The sequence below is a fragment of the Neodiprion pinetum genome, chromosome 4 (genome assembly GCF_021155775.2).
Source record: "Neodiprion pinetum isolate iyNeoPine1 chromosome 4, iyNeoPine1.2, whole genome shotgun sequence".
NCBI classification, from domain to species: domain Eukaryota; kingdom Metazoa; phylum Arthropoda; class Insecta; order Hymenoptera; family Diprionidae; genus Neodiprion; species Neodiprion pinetum.
This window is the reverse complement of record NC_060235.2, coordinates 21378237-21397429: the sequence shown is the minus strand read 5'-3', so window position 1 is coordinate 21397429 and position 19193 is coordinate 21378237. Positions and strand designations below refer to the sequence as shown.

The 19193-nt window shown below is 37.5% G+C and overlaps 3 protein-coding genes across 10 annotated transcripts; all 3 read left to right on the top strand.

The window, feature by feature from the left end:
* Positions 1-436: 436 nt before the first annotated feature.
* Positions 437-5528, top strand: LOC124218217 (prostatic acid phosphatase-like). Of its 3 annotated transcripts, none has more exons than XM_046624731.2 (8): positions 437-691; positions 1164-1426; positions 1501-1599; positions 1988-2410; positions 3853-3976; positions 4072-4283; positions 4411-4591; positions 5311-5528. In XM_046624731.2, exons 2-8 carry the CDS (start codon positions 1316-1318, stop codon positions 5433-5435), a joined length of 1275 nt encoding a protein of 424 aa, XP_046480687.1. In that variant the 5' UTR covers positions 437-691; positions 1164-1315; the 3' UTR covers positions 5436-5528. The 3 variants fall into 3 exon arrangements, with proteins under 3 accessions (XP_046480687.1, XP_046480685.1, XP_046480686.1); XM_046624729.2 differs by having other exon boundaries at positions 437-874; XM_046624730.2 differs by having other exon boundaries at positions 437-1053.
* Positions 5529-5889: 361 nt separating this feature from the next.
* On the top strand, positions 5890-10762 carry LOC124218216 (BUD13 homolog). Its single transcript, XM_046624727.2, has 5 exons — positions 5890-6532; positions 6677-7979; positions 8111-8265; positions 10079-10263; positions 10352-10762. Exons 1-5 carry the CDS (start codon positions 6438-6440, stop codon positions 10522-10524), a joined length of 1911 nt encoding a protein of 636 aa, XP_046480683.1. The 5' UTR covers positions 5890-6437; the 3' UTR covers positions 10525-10762.
* Positions 10763-11620: 858 nt separating this feature from the next.
* On the top strand, positions 11621-18386 carry LOC124218213 (solute carrier family 12 member 9). Of its 6 annotated transcripts, none has more exons than XM_046624722.2 (11): positions 12816-12993; positions 13072-13289; positions 13413-13695; positions 13784-13918; positions 14026-14363; positions 15496-15709; positions 15835-16104; positions 16177-16384; positions 16464-17252; positions 17344-17781; positions 17938-18386. In XM_046624722.2, exons 3-11 carry the CDS (start codon positions 13428-13430, stop codon positions 18134-18136), a joined length of 2859 nt encoding a protein of 952 aa, XP_046480678.1. In that variant the 5' UTR covers positions 12816-12993; positions 13072-13289; positions 13413-13427; the 3' UTR covers positions 18137-18386. The 6 variants fall into 6 exon arrangements, with proteins under 6 accessions (XP_046480682.1, XP_046480681.1, XP_046480678.1 ...); XM_046624723.2 differs by having other exon boundaries at positions 12823-12961; XM_046624726.1 differs by lacking the exons at positions 12816-12993; positions 13072-13289 and adding an exon at positions 11621-11667 and having other exon boundaries at positions 13547-13695.
* Positions 18387-19193: the final 807 nt, after the last annotated feature.

The window sequence follows — 19193 nt, the reverse complement described above, 5'->3', positions numbered from 1 at the left end:
CAAACTGACATACAATAACACAGCCGAATTTTTTCGTGAAGTTTGGTGTTTGTGGACGTAGAATTTAGGAATAAAATTATAATTACATTAGATTGGCTCTAGTTTTCATGTTATTATTATAGTATTGTAAGGAGAAGATTTCATTCGTGAATTCTTTGTTTTCAAACATTGAACATTCGCGGAAAAATCAAGACAACAAAAAAAATGTTATTTTTTAACATGCAAGTTTGAAAAATAATCGATTATACTCAATTAAGTATCATTCCACGGAGTAGTAGAAAGGAGATAATACTCTAGCAGCACTTGGTTTGAAGGTGCGATTTCAGCGCCTCTTAACGATGCAAATCCGTATTGCGCTCCCCCCCCCCCCCCCCTGATGATCTGACGATTCACCGTTTGGCCACCTTTTCATCGATTTTAATGTCAGTTGAGGTTGGAATAACAATTACTCGGGTTTCGTTCAATTCAAATGCTTGTAGCAGTGTTTATGCATGGAGGTTTATAGGTTACGATTGCCGCCCTTCTTTGTTTACATTTTATAGCGAAAATTTCACTTTCTTCCGTAGGAGGTGCGCAAATCGCAATTAGACAGTTCTTACGTTACCTGAAAACTGGGGAGAAGCTTTATCGCAGAGTGTGGTCGCGTTTCTACCACTACGTGGATTGTTCTTGCACGCCTCGGGAAAGTGAAGTAGGCCTACATTTTTGCAATAGTATATTCAGTTTACCTTGGGTGCTATTCGGTACAATATGAGTTGGCATCGTTCTCGTTCGAGACAGATGCCGTCGCGTTAGCTCTGAAAAAACAATTAGAGAAAATTCTATTTGGCATCAAAGTATCGACAAAATTAGAAATCATCAGCTAGATAATATGGTAAGCAATCTAATCGATGAATTAGAAGTATCACATGTTTAGTATCAAAATCCGTGTAGCTAAAAATAACTTATCCCAATGATGGTGACACGGTCGAGGGTTGGGTCGCCGTGTTTACACACTTCAATAAACAATTAGATAATTTAGAGACGTCGATATTGTTTAGCTATCCGTAAGTGGTATGTATTGCATTCCTTCGACGACGTGACGGTGAAATGTCCCCGTAAATATGAATACCAGTCTATCGTAATCATCGCGTAAGAATAATTTACGTGTTGCCGTTTATTAGCAAAACCGCGGAAGTGAGTGGTGGGAGCAGTTTATCACCTCGCAGAAAATTTCTCCAGCTTGACGGATTCGTATCTCTGGTGCACACATGTAATTTATCATCTTTTAAAATATACCGGATTTCCATTCTTGTTCGCGGATACTCGTTGCAATATGCGAACCGTCGAAGCGGTCGTCGCGGTGGTGACCACTTGCATTGTTTTCGGCGCCTCATCGGCCTACAGCAAAAATCTTGACCTAGGAACCATAGTCTTCGCAAACATTGTAAGTACGCCTTTGTAATATCTGGCTTCTAATTTTTGTATCGACTTCTATCCTATCGCACTTCTTTTCTCCAGCTCTTCAGACATGGAGACCGGACACCTGTCGACCCTTATCCCACTGATCCTTGGGGTAACGAAACCTTATGGCCTGTACCTTTTGGTCAACTTACCAATGTAAGTAAACGGCCTATTAATACGCTATCAATCTCGACTATCTTATTGATTTTACTGTTCTTATCATTTGATAATAAACACTCAAAGGTCAGTGGCTGAGATTGACCATGAAGTCGGTATCAATGAGAAATGGCCTTTAGTTAGTGAACTCAAAACGTTTTGAAACTGTATGTGTGATTTGTCAATTTTGATATGTCAATATTATGAAAGCGGTACAAAAGACAAACAACAGGTTACATGAGAAACGACTGGAAAACTTGTACTTATTTCTTTCAGAAGTCGTTGATCCAGTATAGGCTTCCTAATTCAGCAATGGTTTAAATATCATTCAAAGATCCAAATCCACCGATTCGACTAAAGTCAGACACAAATTGTTTAAATATTTCAGGTTGGAAAAAGTCAGCATCTCAGGCTTGGTCGTTGGTTTAGAGAACGTTATTCGCATTTACTGCCAGAATGTTATACTCCTTATGATGTATATGTACAAAGTACAGACATTGACAGGACGCTGATGTCCGCAGAGGCTAATTTGGCTGGTCTTTATCCACCTGAAGGAGATCAAGTTTGGGACAAACTTAAGTGGATGCCTATACCGGTCCATACTATACCTGAACTTGAGGACAGCTTGCTGGCAAGCAAAAAATACTGCCCAAAGTATGAAATGGAGTTGCAAAATGTTATGAACTCCCCCGAGATCAGGAAAATTGATGATGATAACCAAGAACTGTACAATTATTTGAGCAAAAAAGCTGGTACTATGGTTCAATCTGTCATTGACGTTAGTGGCATATATAATACGCTATTTATTGAGGTAATTAATCATTGCATATCTTGAATACCAATTCTCCAGTTTGACAGGAATATTTACTTATGTCTTTTTTTTCTTTTGGTAGATTCATTAATCAAGTTTTATAATACAGTTAGAGCTTCGTTTAATTAAACAGTTCTTGCTAATTTTCACGAGCATAAGTTGTTCATGAAATGCAATATCTGGGCCAAAAATTTTTTTCACATATTAGAAAAAGTTTGCTGTCAGATAAAAAAAAAATCAAAAATGAATCAAAATAATGAGGATTTTATTCATTTCATTACACATATCAATAATCAATGATGCTATTTTATCAAGATATTTTATCTTTTATGATGTAAAGATTTACAGTGAAAAGAAGTTATAATAAGAATATTATTCTACGTAACATAAATGGAAATTGTTTTCATGTTTACTGTTAGAGAAGAGTGTCGATCACTCTGTACAAAGTCTAATCAGTATTCTTCATTGCAAAAACGTGTACACTGAAATAAAAAAAACTAATGTGTTTGTCGGTCATAGTACAATTACCATCCTGTGAGTCCACTATCTGTGCCTTGTGGCATAATCGTAGCTTGGCCTTGAATGATGATACACAAATGAACAGAGTATACAGAAAAGAATTAAATAACCTCTAGAGACAATTCTTGTGCAATTCGATATCTTACCAGTAAATTGATAACCATGTTAATGTCATAATACGCAATTGCAAATGACTGATAAATTATGTATCACAATTATTTAACATCTAATATTTTACTTTTCTCATGTTGCACAAAAGGCTGCAAATTTGTTTTGCTTTTAAATACTAGATTTTCTGCTAGCATTTAAGTTGGTGCCCTAGTCGATTTCGATGTTGATGTACGTATCTCCAAATATCCAAGTCCATGTATCTCAAACATGAAAAACTGCTTAACAGCCCCATTCTATGTACAATTCTGAATAAAAACACTCTAACATATTTTCAATCCGTGCAGAAATAAAGAAGTGGCATGGATTCTATGAAATCGTTATAGTAAATTCGTATAATTCATGCCATTTCGTTATTTCTGCATGAAATGAAAATGTGTTTGAGTGTTTCTGTTCAGAATTGTATATATGATGGGGCTGTCAAGCCCTTTTTCACATTTGAGGTACGTGAACTTCCATATTTGGAGATATATACGTCACCATCGAAATCGACCATGGCACACCCTTAACCCTTGGAACATCTTTTTCTTGAACAAATATTTATTCGTAATGAATGAACAAATTACTAAATATTAATCAGCCGTAGCAGAAACATTCGTATGCAGGCAGATTAAAATCCAAAAAATTTTCAATTCAAATTTTAAACCCTTAATGAAGAAACAATATTCCTATTATAATTCCATTATTTCTAAAATGTGGATGTAGTGACTGTTATCATAATTCAGCTAAATAACCGATATGTTATTCTTCTCCAGGTTCTGTATAACCGCACCTTGCCCGAGTGGACAAAATCTGTATATCCAGATAAATTAAAACCTTTAGCGGATTTTAGTTTTACTGTAGAAGCTCACAATAAACTACTCCAAAGATTGAAGTCAGGCAAGTAGAAATATTCATGCGAAAAGTATGTTAATCGTGTAAAATAAATTCCTGAGAATTGAAGTTTCATTAAAAAAATCACTGATTCCTGACAGGACGATTATTAGGTGAAATGGTAGATCACCTAGTAAGCAAATCAAAAAATGCACTATTCCCGAATAGAAAAATATGGATATACAGCGCCCATGATACAACAGTGGCAAACTTTTTGATGACATTAGATTTATTTGAGCCACACTGTCCCCCGTATACAGCGACTGTCCTTGTGGAATTGAGAGTGAACTCACTGAAACAGTATATTGTAACGGTAGGGATACATTCTACTGGTGTCATTATAATGAATAATTCCTCAGGTCCTGTATACTGTGCTTTGCATGCAAGTTGAACTTTTTCTAGAATGATTACAACCTCAGATTCTTCACCCTATATTCTAGATTTCGTACAAAAATACGTCCGCTGAACCGAGGCTGTTAACTTTGCCAGGCTGTGAGATTGCGTGTCCATTAGGGAAATTTGTAGAATTAACTAACGACATGATACCAAAAGATTGGGCAAAAGAATGTCTTCTAGGCTGGGAACAATACGCACACAACATTACCATGCCATCTATATTTGGTAAGATAAATCTTGTTTAGTTAGAATCCCTCAGTTTATGTGAGATTAAAAACGTTCATAAGGTTTAAAGAAATTTTGGAAGCAACTTCTTACGGTACTTCTCTGTATGGAGAGTGCATCCATGAAAGCGTCACATGCTGAGCGTAATGCCAGACTTCCCATTATTGCAGTGATAGTATACCTATTTATACTCTGACTTGCGTGTTAATAGTATATCACTGCACAGTGTTACTATAGCTTTCTTATAGTGGACTCAACATACGACTTGCCTATATTACTGTTGCGGCAACATAAAACACAACTATATTTTTTTCTAGTGTTTTGAATAATTAACTAAAAGTTATTTAAAGTTCAACAGACCATGATTGCGAAAAAGTTAATAAACGAGTCTACATAGTTATCTGTAAAGAATTAACAAGTACATGTAAATGCAATTGATTTGACCTAATCTTTGTAACTAATTTCGAGAAATATTCAATGTATATACATTAGTAACATAGATATTGAATTTCGTATGAACAATTTCTTTATGATTTTAATTCACCAATAGTATTCATATATCAATTTAACTTTAACTTACATTCCACTTGAAATATTTCATTACAAAAATGTTTGAGAAGTTCCTTTCCCGTGACGGCTGTACCCCCTTTAGTTTTTATTGACAATTCATACTGCATCTTCTCATTTCTAATTTCTTACTCTATTGGTTTCTATTTCAGGTATTTCAATATTGTTGCTGGTCATCATCGTATTACTAGGTTTGTTAATCATCGGCGTTGTCTACTATCACCGCAACTGTGATAGTAACCGTTATTACTTTAAGTTGACGACAGATCCTATTTAATTTAATAATAAAATCCGACTTATGATTATTGTGGATACTAACACGGGCATTGGAATAATTTAGTATTATAAAAAGAAAATTTTCCAGTGTGAAGTTCGTCCCTTATTTTTATTGATCGTTGAACACACGCTCAACTTTATTCACAGGATCAGCACAAAAGTCACCTGATATGACGCGGTCATTTTGTACTCGAAATTTTTCATGATAGTGCAATTTGAGTAAGTTAGGTGTTATGGGTTAATTCAACTTTCAACTTTGCTGTAAAAAACAAATTCTATTTACATTATAATAAATATAAAACAGTGACGACAAAATTAAGATTTAGTGACACAAAGTGGTATTGCATAAATGATTTTAAAAAGATTAGTCGTGTATTTCAGAAAGACAGAATCCTCATTTTCTACCTTTCTCAAAGACACGCGCAAGCAACGCTGCGTAACTACGGCGAGCGTTCATTGCAGCACTTCCAATACGGTTACGCAGTGCGGTTGCACCGCGTGCTATGGCAAAGGGCAGCCCCCTGGCACCACTGCTCGTATACTAAAAAATTGTACGCGCTTTGTCCCCGTTTTTTAGTTCCTCTAAGTGGCGCTAGTAGACTTCTGACACGCTCGCTGACCGCGCGCAAGCTTGTCAGACAACTACTAGCGCCACTAGTGGTGGAGGTTGGCGGCAGAATCGAGGGACATTTTGCGAACCACTTTTGCAGCGTGTGTCAGGGGGCTGGCAAAGGGATATGAGTGCCCAGTATGGAGGGTAAAGCTAATATGCGTGAGCTCCGGCAAACGCATGCGGAAGCCGACTCGTACGATGCGTACCAAGTAGGCCGCTCCCTCACTAGCGCTAGCGGCGAAAATTCACAACATCGGCTTCATTTTCGAGCACGGTTTTACAGCCGGAGTACCCAGACCTGTCTATAAGACCGTGGTATGAACCTAGGTATGAATAAGTATAGATGAAAACAAACTGTAAGGTTATGCGCACACAACGTTGGATAAGAAAATGATAAGTCAGAAAGAGTATTTGAAGAAATACCTGTCATCCGACAAGGACAAAAAGAAGATTAAAAAAAAGAAACCCAAAATCGGGTCCAAAACGTAAGTGTTATCTTGTACGACTGTTTGATCGAGCAATAATACGATTTTTATTAGGTTAGATCGCAATGACCCTGGAATACAATTCCCACGATTTTAAAATCTGCAGCGCAATAATATCCATTAATTTTGCTTTATTTCCTCCAGTGTTAAAATCATTGACGATGACATTGATCTTAAAAATATGAGAGCAATAGAAGATGGGGAATTCGACATTTACAACAACACGGAAGACGGACCACAAATCGCTGGTATTGTCGACGAACGCGGTCCAGTTGACTTTTCCGACAAGAAAAGGTGGAAAATTATAACAGACGATATTGATGGAGACATAACTGTAACCAGCATTGACAGAAACGAGAGAATATCTGAGGCGATGAGCCAGTCAAGCAGAATACCTGCTCCTAATTCCAGAAATCGTTCTCCATCTGATGATGGTAAAGGCAGTCCACCTCATAGGCAAAGGAATGATTCCGACCAGAAAGAATCTAGTCGTAAGACACTATCGTCAAAGAAACTGCGTCAACATTCTGTTTCTAGTTTGATTGAAAAGCCACCTGCTTCAGAGGACAGTGACTTCAGTCCACCTCGGAGAGTAAAAAAAAACAATGACTTGGAAAAGTTGACTCGACGTAGGAAATCTTTTAAAAAGAAACAAAGCCGAGCAGTTTCCAGCCCTGCAAGAAATTCCTCAGATTCTGAAAACAACGACACTAGTCCACCTAGCAGGACCAGAAAGGATTCTGATTCAGACGAAACTAGGTGCAAGAAATCTTCGAAGAAGAAACGGCGGGTTGAAAATCCTTGCAACTCCGAGGACAGCAAATGCAGCCAACCTCGAATATTCCGGAAGAACTCTGATTTAGATGAATCGATTTGCAGAAAATCATTCAAGAAACGACACAGTGCTTTCTCTTTGAATTTTGAGGATAATGACTTAAGACTGCCTCGGAGGATTAGAAAAGACTCGGACTCTGATCTTAGCCCACCCAGAAATTCAAAGGCTGAAAGAATTGATTGTACTAAACATTCGAAACAACGTGAAAATTCATTGACAAGTTCTCGGCACGACAAGCATTACAATAGAACTTCTAAAGCATCTCCTTCTGTACATTTTGAATCTTTACGTTCTAGAGGAAAAGATGAGTACAAATCAGGGAAACATAGTAATAGGAGTAATTCATCCGAACATGAGAGAAGTAATCGACAATCGAGAAAAGATAGAACAAAATTAAACAGCAGGAGAAGAAAGGAAGGTGATAAAGTTCGGTCAATATCACCTCAGGATAGACGACGAGATGGCAAAAAGGGAGGAACAAATAAGCATTCCAGAAAGGATGAAGATGACTCTGCACCTGATTTGAGTCCACCTAGGGAGACTCGGATGAATCATGAAGATTTGGATTCAGAATCCAAACCATTACAAAAAACTTCTAAAAATTATCAAGAGGTGCCTATTTCTTTGAAATGATTTATCTATTGCATTGCAAATTGCTTTTCTTATTTGATAATTTAATAAATCTATATTAGAATGATTCGAGATCTTTATCATGTGACAAAGGTATCAATTTTTGCTCTCAGATGAGTGAAGAGACAACTGGTTTTGGGCAGGCTCCAATTTTCCGCGATCGTAAAACTGGTAGAAGACGAGACTTCGCGGCAGAAAGACGCGACAAAGAACAGAAGGATGAAAAGCGGAAAGAATTGGAGGATAAATATGCTCAGTGGGGAAGAGGGTATGTTTTTCTATGGATATGTTAACCTCTTTATAGCAGGGCTGGTCGAGTTATCGATAGATCGATATATCGACCAGCAGTCAGGTTAGGGACTCCACGTAAGAAATTGATAGAACTTATTTCTAAATTTCACGTCCAATAAAAGGTTGATTTCAACTTACATTTCTCCGCTGTTAAAAGGTTAATATTACGATCACATCATAATTACCAGGCTACGGGCTACGGACTACAGGCTACGTATTATTGTTGATCAAGCAAAGATTTGCGTTCAAAAGTTTGTACATTATCTAAGTAAAAATTAAATATTTTCCTTGGAAATGAAGGTCAGTAACAACACCAAAAAATTGTTTCGGTCCAGGTGGGGCCTCCCTCAAAACGATTATATATTTACAGAACCATCTATCACGAGAAAGAAGAATAGGTAACACAGGTGAATTACTTAAAATTAATATCTAACGGGACTTATGAGATTAACAAGGCAACTTCTGCCGATATAATTGAAAAGAAATTACCTAGTAATAACGTGGAATATTTCAATTTTGAAGAACAACACGAAGAAGTCAATATTTAAAAACAAAGTACAATAAAAAACCAGTGTTAGATTAAAAAACTGCGACACGAAACTCCCAAGCATTCATCATGGTTAATAAAATTAAATTAAACACACAAACGAAATTTTTGAACAAAGATCTATTTTAAAACATGTAGATCCTCCAGCGTGCAGTGGAAATAGAACTAAATCAGTCAGTAGTAAGAAGCATAGACAATGAGACAACGAGTTCAATAAATATAAAAATATGATAAGAAGATAAGATCAAGAGCAAGCTCAGTCGGTAATTAGTGGTTATGGTTGATGTATTACAGAAGTGTAAATAGCGCTGAGATGTTCAATATCTTGTCTTAGATTGACCGCGTTAGGATGTGCAACAATGTTGCACGTTGTTGTTAACCTTTTGTAATAAAAGGGCTCAACATCTAAAATACTAGGTTCAGTACAATTGAAAGCATGATTAAATTCAATCGAGTGTCCAGTCAGACCTGTACAATTATCATCATGCTCATGGATGTTTCATTTATGTTCACTAATTCTTGTATGTAACTGCCTACTTGTTTGTCCTACGTATGACAAATTACATTGGTTGTAAGGAATTTTATAAACGACGCAAGAACGCTTATCCAAGGGTAGCAGATCTTTGCCAGAGTCAAACACAGACGATAAATCGTGTGATAAATTTTTTCTGACAAATTGAATATTATATTTTGAGAAAATTATACTTAAAGACTCGAATAGACCAGAAACATATGAGATAGATGCAAAGTTTTTTTGATTAACAGGTGCAACGGCTACTTCATTATTGTTGTTGGAATCACGAACAGATACAATAGACTTATATTTGTTATATATATGTTTGTTAAGAAGGGCAGGTGGATAATTATTCTTGCGTAGTACATGATGAATCAAGGAAAGGTTCTTGTTATGAAATTCGATACTAGATAATCTAATCGCTCTATCAACCAAGCAATTGATTGTTCCAATCTTGTATGATCTGCGATGGTGAGAATGAAAATTTAGGTACCTCTGTGACCGGGTGCCTTTGTGGAACCAATCAGTTTTGAAAAGCTGATTGTCATTAATGATAAATACATCCAAAATACTGATTCGACGATTGCATTAATTGAATTTTTTGGTGTTGTTACTGACCTTCATTTCCAAGGAAAATATTTACTGCAACATTACCGAATTTAAGAGACCATTATTCATTATCTAAGTAACTTTCGAACTTTCATTTGATACGTACATTCTTATTCACAGTTTGAAGCAAGTTGAAGACCACAAAGAAAAGCTGGACAGAGATTTGTACGAGATGAGTAAACCCCTGGCAAGGTACGCGGATGATGCGGATTTGGAGCGAGAACTCAAAGCACAGGAAAGAGAAGGGGATCCAATGCTAGCGTACATAAAACGGAAGCAGATAAAAGAAGGAAAACAGGAGCCAGGTATTGAAATAAAAACTTCATAACTGTGCCAAATGCAATTGTATTTTAGATCGCAGTTCAAACACAAGTTTTTAATATGAAATTTCAGAAAAACCCAAATACCAAGGACCCTTTATGCCCAACCGTTTTGGCATTCAACCAGGATATCGTTGGGATGGTGTAGATCGGAGTAACGGTTATGAGAAGAAGTGGTTCGATGCACAAAACGCGAGGAAGGCAGTACAGGAAGAAGCGTATAAATGGAGTACCGCCGACATGTAGTGAATAAATGTACATATATACAATTTTTCCTGGTACGTCAATCAGGTTTGCTGCTTTCAAATTTCATAGGTATGCAACTTGTACTTTGGAACTTGCATCAGGAAATATTAGATTCTGTTCCTTGCGGTGATCATCAATCAGGAATAAATTATGTCGGTTAATATAACTACCATTCATCTTAGGGGCAGATGAAGCTTAAAATTATTGAAAATCAATAAATAAAAAAATACGTCATGTTTTTAATACGTATTCATTCGTTTTACGATTTACGAGTGAATATAAATACAAAGAAATACCGGTCAATACCTGTGGTTTACCGGTTAGTAAAGAAGGAAATCTGTAGTTCAGTGTGTCGTACTACTATAATCGGTCCTGACCGATCGAGGAAAACGTCACTTATTATCTTCTTGCATCCTGATTTTTACTATTAAGCGCAATTCCAAATGAAATACCGATTGCAGAACAAATTAATTCAAAAACTTTTTGTTTTACTGTGAAACTAAAGCTTGGCATTATTATTTCGTAAAATAAAACTTTTTTTGATATTTATATTTCGCAATGCATGTGGAGCTGCGCTGATTGTGATATTTTCATATGGCTGATGCGTAGGCTTTGACGTTCACTGAAGAATATAAAGACGGATACCCCTGGGTGAATTTTTGTGACCAGTTTTCGGCGGGAAAGTAGGCCCAGGTGGGCTTGGGAACGTTTCTGTTTTATCGATTCTACCTAACGGGCTCGCACCTACATTCGTAGCAGCCCAAGTAGTGTCAGTATGGAAGCTTGGGATTGAGCCTGTACCACGGTCTTACTTACATACAGGTCTGGCAACGAAGCCAATTTTCTACAGAGCAGCGTGGTTCTCTTGCTGTCCGTGGTTTTTAGTGTTTGAAATAGCCATGTCGCGGCGCTGCTATCTAGAGATGCACGTGGGGCAGGGATGGTAGGAATGAAAATGTGGGAATAATAATATTATTACATATTATTAGGTCGGCGCTGCATTGCGCACGCGTTGATTATCCATCCTTTGATGACAACGCCGGCCTGGCGGCCACAAAGTGAGATATAATAGCCGGCCGTGAAATGAACCACCCCCACTACCTTCGTTGTCAGACCTGTATGTAAGACCGTGGTCTGTACAAAGTGAGTACGTAAGACTACTTGTCCTACCACCTCCGAGCACCTCCAAACACCGCCAACTACCTCCGATCACCTTCGTCCTCCTCGTCCACCTCGTCCCCCTTAACCTCCTCATCGTCCTTGTCCTCCTCGACTACCTCCGATCATCTCCAACTACCTCCAAACACCTCCTACCAATTCCAAACACCTCCAACCACCTCCGAACACCTCCGAATACCTCCTACCACCTCCGACCCGTAATTATATTTTATTCGACACGCGCTCGATGTATTCCATAACATGAATATTCTTAATTATTCCCACAACTTTTCATTTGCTCTCACGATCTTGAATTTTTGTAGGCATAGAATCGAAACGCTGTTTTGGTTTAAGTCACAAGTGAAGTATCTACGTTGGGTAGAGAAGCAGAATTGTTTTTCGAAGTGTTCGTATCGAAAAAAATTCAGAGTAACTGTAATACATGACGGATGCGCTAATTTTGATCGAGATGAAATGGATGCTCCGTATACGATCGTATAAATCACATTTCGAATTGAATAAATTTTTTATTTTCATATCATAGCCGTATTATTGTATATAATCTAGTTTGTCTCCTGGAAAAGTATAAAATTTACAGTATGCATCACGTATTAATCGTAAATGGATCATATATATTAATATCGTACATGGATCGCATATACATATATACTTTTTGGTCTCTGCATCATTATCACATCTGATTTATTATTATTGATGATCTATGTATATAGTCTTTTTTCGGGTACCTATACTTTAATGAAATCACTGTTTTGCATCGAATTTTGGAAGAAATTTATTCTCATTATTAATTCCTTGTATCGCCGACAAGACGGTTAGTACACACAGGCTAAGTACTGGCTTGGATTCACCCGGTTTACCATTGCGAAGATCGTGTTACTCGAAAGGTGAATACAGCCAGCATCACGTCGAAATCGGTAACTCTCAGATGTTCTGCAATAAGTTCTCAACTCTACCGTTGGAACATCTCAGGGGACGCAAGCGCATAACGATTTTCGGTTGTCACACCAAAGCTCAGTAAGGCAAATGTCTTTATATTCTTCAGTCAATGGCGTTGATGATCGTCAAAACAAGTAACATTCAACGCTGTCGGTAAAAACTGACTATACCATTCTCTTAATGAGTCATACGTGTGGAAAGTAAAGTCAACGGTACATGGCAAAACCGTGGCAGTACCTAGGAAACTGTGACCAGTTTGTTGGTTGTCACGTTTCTGCTTTGGCGATTTGCCGATGTGTCAAATGTCAGCCTTATGAAAAAAGTATCCGTATTTAATTGAGCAGCTTTCCATGTGTGAATAGATAAATCTGTTATACGATACATATTTTATTTTGATGATATTTAAGAAGAGTGTTTTATTCTTTTATGTAGTTTGTTACCACCCATCCGCGATCAGTTGAATTCCCATGTTATCTCGAGGATTGGTATAGGGCGGTATGACAGTATAAATTCTAAACACAATTACGACCGTTTCTCGATGGCGATTACGAAACTTGAATCTTGACTGATGCATTCGTTTTATCCTACGAAAAGAACAAAAGAAAATCTTTAGAATTTACGTACGATTAACGATTATTTTGATTCCTCAGGTATGTTATAGTTTGTTTATTGTTCTTTGTTCAAATATCTGACAGATTAGCTCACATTTGTATGTTGTGACTCTTTGTGGTATACAAGCAATAAACGAATGATGGAAATGTTTTTTGCTGAAGGTAAGCATATGAAAGATGCTGGCTCCGGAAATAGGCTCAACAAACTCAGAATCGATAAATATTCATGGGAAAAATGAGAAACTTCCCCTTATTAGGGGTAGAGGAATTTTACAGAGACTCGGTGGACTTTTCAGTTTTGCAAGATCATCTCAAACTATGAGCGATGGGTACGTGGAGTTTGGAACATTGGGTCCGCAGCCAGGTCGGACCCTGGGTACCTTTGCCGGTGTTTTTAGCCCTGTCACCCTCTCCATGTTCAGTGCCTTGGTATTTATCCGAATAGGTAAAATTTTCCACGTCATATCGACATACTTGTCAAATGATTTCCAAATGCAGCTATCTGGTTTCAATTGTTTTCCTTCAATTTTCAGGGTACATTGTTGGAAATGCTGGTCTACTCGTTACGCTTACTCAATTTGTCATTGCGTATGGAATTTTAGTCTTCACAGTCGCCTCTGTTTGTGCAATTTCAACAAATGGCGCCGTCGAGGGAGGCGGAGCGTATTGTATCCTTGCTTGTAGAATAATTTATGTCTTCAAGATCAAAGCATTGCCGATCAATGTTAGTGAAATACAATTTACCAGCCATTACTTTTCCAATTCTCTTGATCAGTCATGATCAGCAGAACACTGGGTCCGGAGTTTGGCGGTTCAATCGGGACGCTGTTTTTCATGGCAAACATTGTTTCCAGCGCACTTTGTATATCTGGGTTCGCCGAAGGTTTGGTGGAAAATTTTGGACCCTCGGGTTACCTGATTAGCCAGAATCCTATTTTGCCAGATGGCAGGTGGTGGAGATTTCTCTATTGTTCTGTCGTGAATACTGCAAACTTATTTGTTTGTTTGATCGGTGCAACTATGTTTGCGAAAACAAGTGCGGTCATATTGGCCATTGTCTGCATTTGTCTGGGCAGTGTATTCATCAGTTTCTTCGCACAAGATCACATTGAGGTACATTTTTCAATTGATTTAGCAATATGTTACAAGTTTGTTTTTCCCATTGGAATATTCATTTCATTAAATCTGTTTCCAATTTTTTGACACGCTTTAAAGCAAGCCTGCTGATCCACAAGCTTCTTCGTGCTTTACATACTCTTTATTGCCATCCTATATTGTTTACAGTCTTGGATAATCCATGTTTCTTATGTAATCAATGATCAGCTTAGCTCAAAAAATAAGCAAGCAATATTGTCAGTTGTTATTTATTAACTGTAAATCAGTGGGTATCGACATCGGGAGATTGTTTTGAACTAAAAACGTTATTTATAAAATTCAAATTTAAAAGAAACATACAGTTCCAGAATCTAGGAAAACATTGGCGTAGCGTACAATGTTTTCTATTTCGTTCACAGTTCGCGTTGGGAATAGCATTGGAGACTGCATGTATTATGGTCATAAATTCCGACATGGAAAAAGGCTACAATAAGCCTGAGATTCGACAAGCTCTTACAGACATACGAGTTCAATGTAAAAGGTGAGTTGTCGTTCAAATGACGCTTCATCTCAATCATGGCTCAAAAATATACGAGTAAATTTGATGGCGCTACAACTGTGATCTTGGTATCAGAGATTGATATCTACTCGCTCAGTGCATGAGTCAATGGCCATCCTGACATTTGTCATGTATGCCAACAAGAACTGTAGAACAAAATGTGGGATAACCCAAATAATTTACATTGATATAGCTCATTTAATTTTAGTTTAATATCAGTAGTTTGGCTGAGAGGAAAAAGAAGTTGAATGTGTCAGACTATCGATTTAATTAGAAAAATATAATTTCATTACTTATTCGTCAGTATAATATAGAGCATAGAATTGGATTTATTATATTCATTAATTTTTTTTTCCATATACTGCATGCAATTGATTGACAATGTAAATATTTCAAACAGGCTTGCTTTGAATGCTGATTAGTTTTTTGATGTATTGCTTGATATTCCTTAATTGCACAAAGTTTAGTAAAACATTTCTATGGAATAGATTTTGTTTTCTAAATTCTATCTGAGAAAAAAAAAATTTATTTTGGTTTCTGTCATTAATTATATTTCATCATTACACAGTGATTGATTTCTCTGGTTTTCAGGTGCCAATACCAGCTGCAAATGCCCTGGTTCAAAATGCTACATATCACGTAAGTGGAATATACACAGGTCTGCTTTCTACCACCTTGATAGAAAATCTCTATACCAATTACACAGCTGATTACACCAGTAATGGTAAAGTCGTTGACTTTGCTAGTGTTTTTGGTGTGTTATTTAGTGGAGTAACGGGAATAATGGCTGGAGCGAACATGAGTGGTAATAAAATAGTTTTAGACGTTATGATTATGTACAATAAGAACAAAATTATTGAATGCCAAGTGAAAAATGTATTGTTTTTTGACACTAAAAATACTTCTAATACCAGATTACCTGTCTTAAAGGTGAACTCAAAAATCCGGCGAAAAATATACCAAGGGGAACCTTATCTGCAGTGTTGTTCACGTTTATATGCTACATCTTGCTGTCAATACTTACTGCCGCGACGAGTAGTAGATTTTTGTTACAAAACAATTTTATTTACCTGATGCCCATCAATGTTTGGCCACCGTTTGTAGCCATCGGTATTTTAACCGCCACATTCAGCGCTGGACTGAGTAACTTGATTGGTTCGAGTAGAGTGCTGGAAGCACTGGCAAAGGACAATGTTTTTGGTGAGATATAAGATTATATTCACATTGTTGAAGAAAGAATACCTCATTCACCAATTTAAAAACTCTTTCCAGGTTCGGGATTGAATTATATTTTGCAAGGGACGTGGCGCGGTAATCCGATTAGCGCGGTTCTCACCTCCTGGATTTTGGTCCAGATTATTCTACTCGTTGGATCGCTGAATACAATTGCCCAGATTAATTCAGTCCTCTTCTTACTTAGCTATTTGGCAACTAACTTGGCGTGCTTGGGCCTTGAGCTGGCCAGTGCTCCAAACTTTAGGTAAAATCTGATGAAATGTTCTTTTCTATTTTTCTTGCTTAGCTGAATTTTACTTTCAATCCCTATATTTCGCTTTCAGACCAACTTTCAACTATTTTACCTGGTATACCGCTACCATAGGACTCTTGGGAACGTTGATAATGATGTTTGTGATAAATAGCATCTATGCATCAAGCAGCATAATACTCTGTTTAATTTTAGTCATAGTACTGCACCTGTTCTCTCCCAGTAAAAACGCACCGTGGGGCAGCATATCGCAGGCTCTCATATTTCACCAAGTGAGAAAGTACTTGTTGATGTTAGACTCGCGCAAGGATCACGTCAAGTTTTGGCGTCCTCAAATGCTCTTGATGATCGCCTCGCCAAGGTCGGCCTGTCCGCTGATCGATTTTGTAAACGATTTAAAAAAGGGAGGCTTATATGTCATTGGGCATGTTAAAGTTGGACAATTCTTGGCACAGAGGACCGACCCGACGATAGAGGAATACCCGCACTGGTTGAGCCTAGTCGATCACATGAAAGTTAAGGCATTTATAGAATTGACCATTGCGCCGAGTGTTCGTGAAGGATTGCATCAGCTTATCCGCCTCTCAGGTATGGGAGCCATGAAACCGAACACAATTATACTCGGATTTTACGACCAGGAAGAGCCCCAGGATTTTTTTCAAAACTCACAATATGCCACATCCATGTTTGACAGCTCTGTCGCTTCGACTACCGTTAAAGTATTTCCACTTAGAGACACAGGCACCGAGAGAACTGTTGATCAAGTACAATATGTTAAAATGTGTCTCGATGTTCTCAAAATGAAGAAAAACTTATGTCTCTGCAGAAGCTTCCATTTGCTAGACAAATCAAGCATTAACAAGTAAGTAGGCATAGGGCATTTGCACTGTGAAATTTGTTTTATTATCTGGCATATGTCGATCAGCGTTTACAATTATTTTACCTTCATACAGAAATTCGAATTTGAAATACATCGATGTCTGGCCAGTGAACTTCTTGCGACCATCCGACCAAGATCCTTTCGACACGTCGTCTTTGTTCATGCTGCAGCTGGCCTGCATAATCAACATGGTGCCTGTGTGGAAAAACTTGCACCTCAGAGTGTTTCACTGTGAAACAATGCAGTCTGATTCGATTTTGAACATGGCTGAATCATTTGGATCAACGTCTAACGACTTTCCAAAGTCACTGAACGAGCATAAATTAAGAGAACTTTTGAACATGCTACGTATTTCAGCATCTATAAACCAAGTTTTGGAATGGTCAAGGCTACTTAACAAGTTGCAGAGCAACGGTTCAACAGGATTTCAATCATCCGACAGCGACTATCCATCTACCATGGATCAAAGGGAAGGCACCGCCAACAATATACCCGAATCTTATTTATCCAGGTTCGAACTATAGCAAAACGAATCATAATACAATAGCGTAATGATATTTTCTGTAAAGTGTTGATTATTTATTATTTGTTTTATTATTTTAAAAAATCATTGCAACTTCTGTTCATAATACAGAAATGTTAGTACCAAAATTTAATCGCTTTCCAGTGTCAACGAGCTGATACGCCAAAATTCAGCAAACACGGCTGTAGTTTTCATTTACCTTCCGCCACCACCTGACTCCAGCACCAGAGACGAGCAAGAAATTTACTCGCGTTACCTTCATTCACTGTCTTCATTGACGGCGAACTTGCCACCAACAGTTTTGATCCATGGACTCAATGCTGTAACATCAACAACGTTATAAGCACAAGTTTCAAGTGAATATATGTGATTTGGTAACTAAGATACCTTGATAGGGGTAATTGGATATAGTATTATAGATAGCAAAATTGAACATTGGATAATGACATGAAAGAAGTATTCGAGGAAAAACGACAAATATATATTATTGCATTAACTAATAGTAATAATAATTTTATACCCCAATTTTCAGATATTGTATTTCTAGAACATAAGAAGCTTGTAATATTTTAATACATGTAATTTGAGAACCATTCCTGGCCGAGTTTTTTATAATGAGCACCAATTACCTACATTTGAACTAAACACGTTATGGACTTCCTGTATCCCAATGAGTGGAATAATATCAGGGTCTCTGGAACAACAATTTTGTTCAGCATCAAGATGAATCTATTCCAATAAGCTACGTTCTTTTTCGTTTACCACACATGGAGGCCCTTGCGGCTTTATTTTCAAGGAGAGAACAGATTCCTCTTGTACCTCATCGATGAATTTTCGTCAAACAAAAAATGCTAGGCTTGGTTCATTCAATCCAAACACCGGGGTAACGGTCTCAAAAAATTCGTTGCGCGTAGTCTAAAATCACAAAAAATACAGATCGAACACTGAAAAGAGAAAACAGCGTCTAATTGGTCAGGGAAGGGTCATACTAATCAAATTCAGGACATGAAGGTTTTTTTCAACAATAAGATGAAGCTAACCCTTTTAAAGTTTTACATAAAATTTACCGTGATTTTTATAAGTGCTGGAATGAATTCTTTCATGCACTATTCCGACGTAATTTTGCGAGAGAAATCGATTGGGCGCAGTCCCAATGCGCTGCAAGCAACATATCAGAAGTTAGAGCCAAAAAACCAGAACCTGTGTTTTTGACATTTTCCAGCTGGTGCTCTTTCCTTCGTCCTGTCTCTGCTGTTGGTACCACGCTATTTTCGCTACGTTTTCCGAGTTCCTGGGGATCCAAATGGTCTGGACAGGGTCATACAAATCGAATCGGAGAATGAAAGTTTTTCGCTCAAAAAAACAGCAAGGCTAACCCCTTTGTATTTTTGGCGAAAATT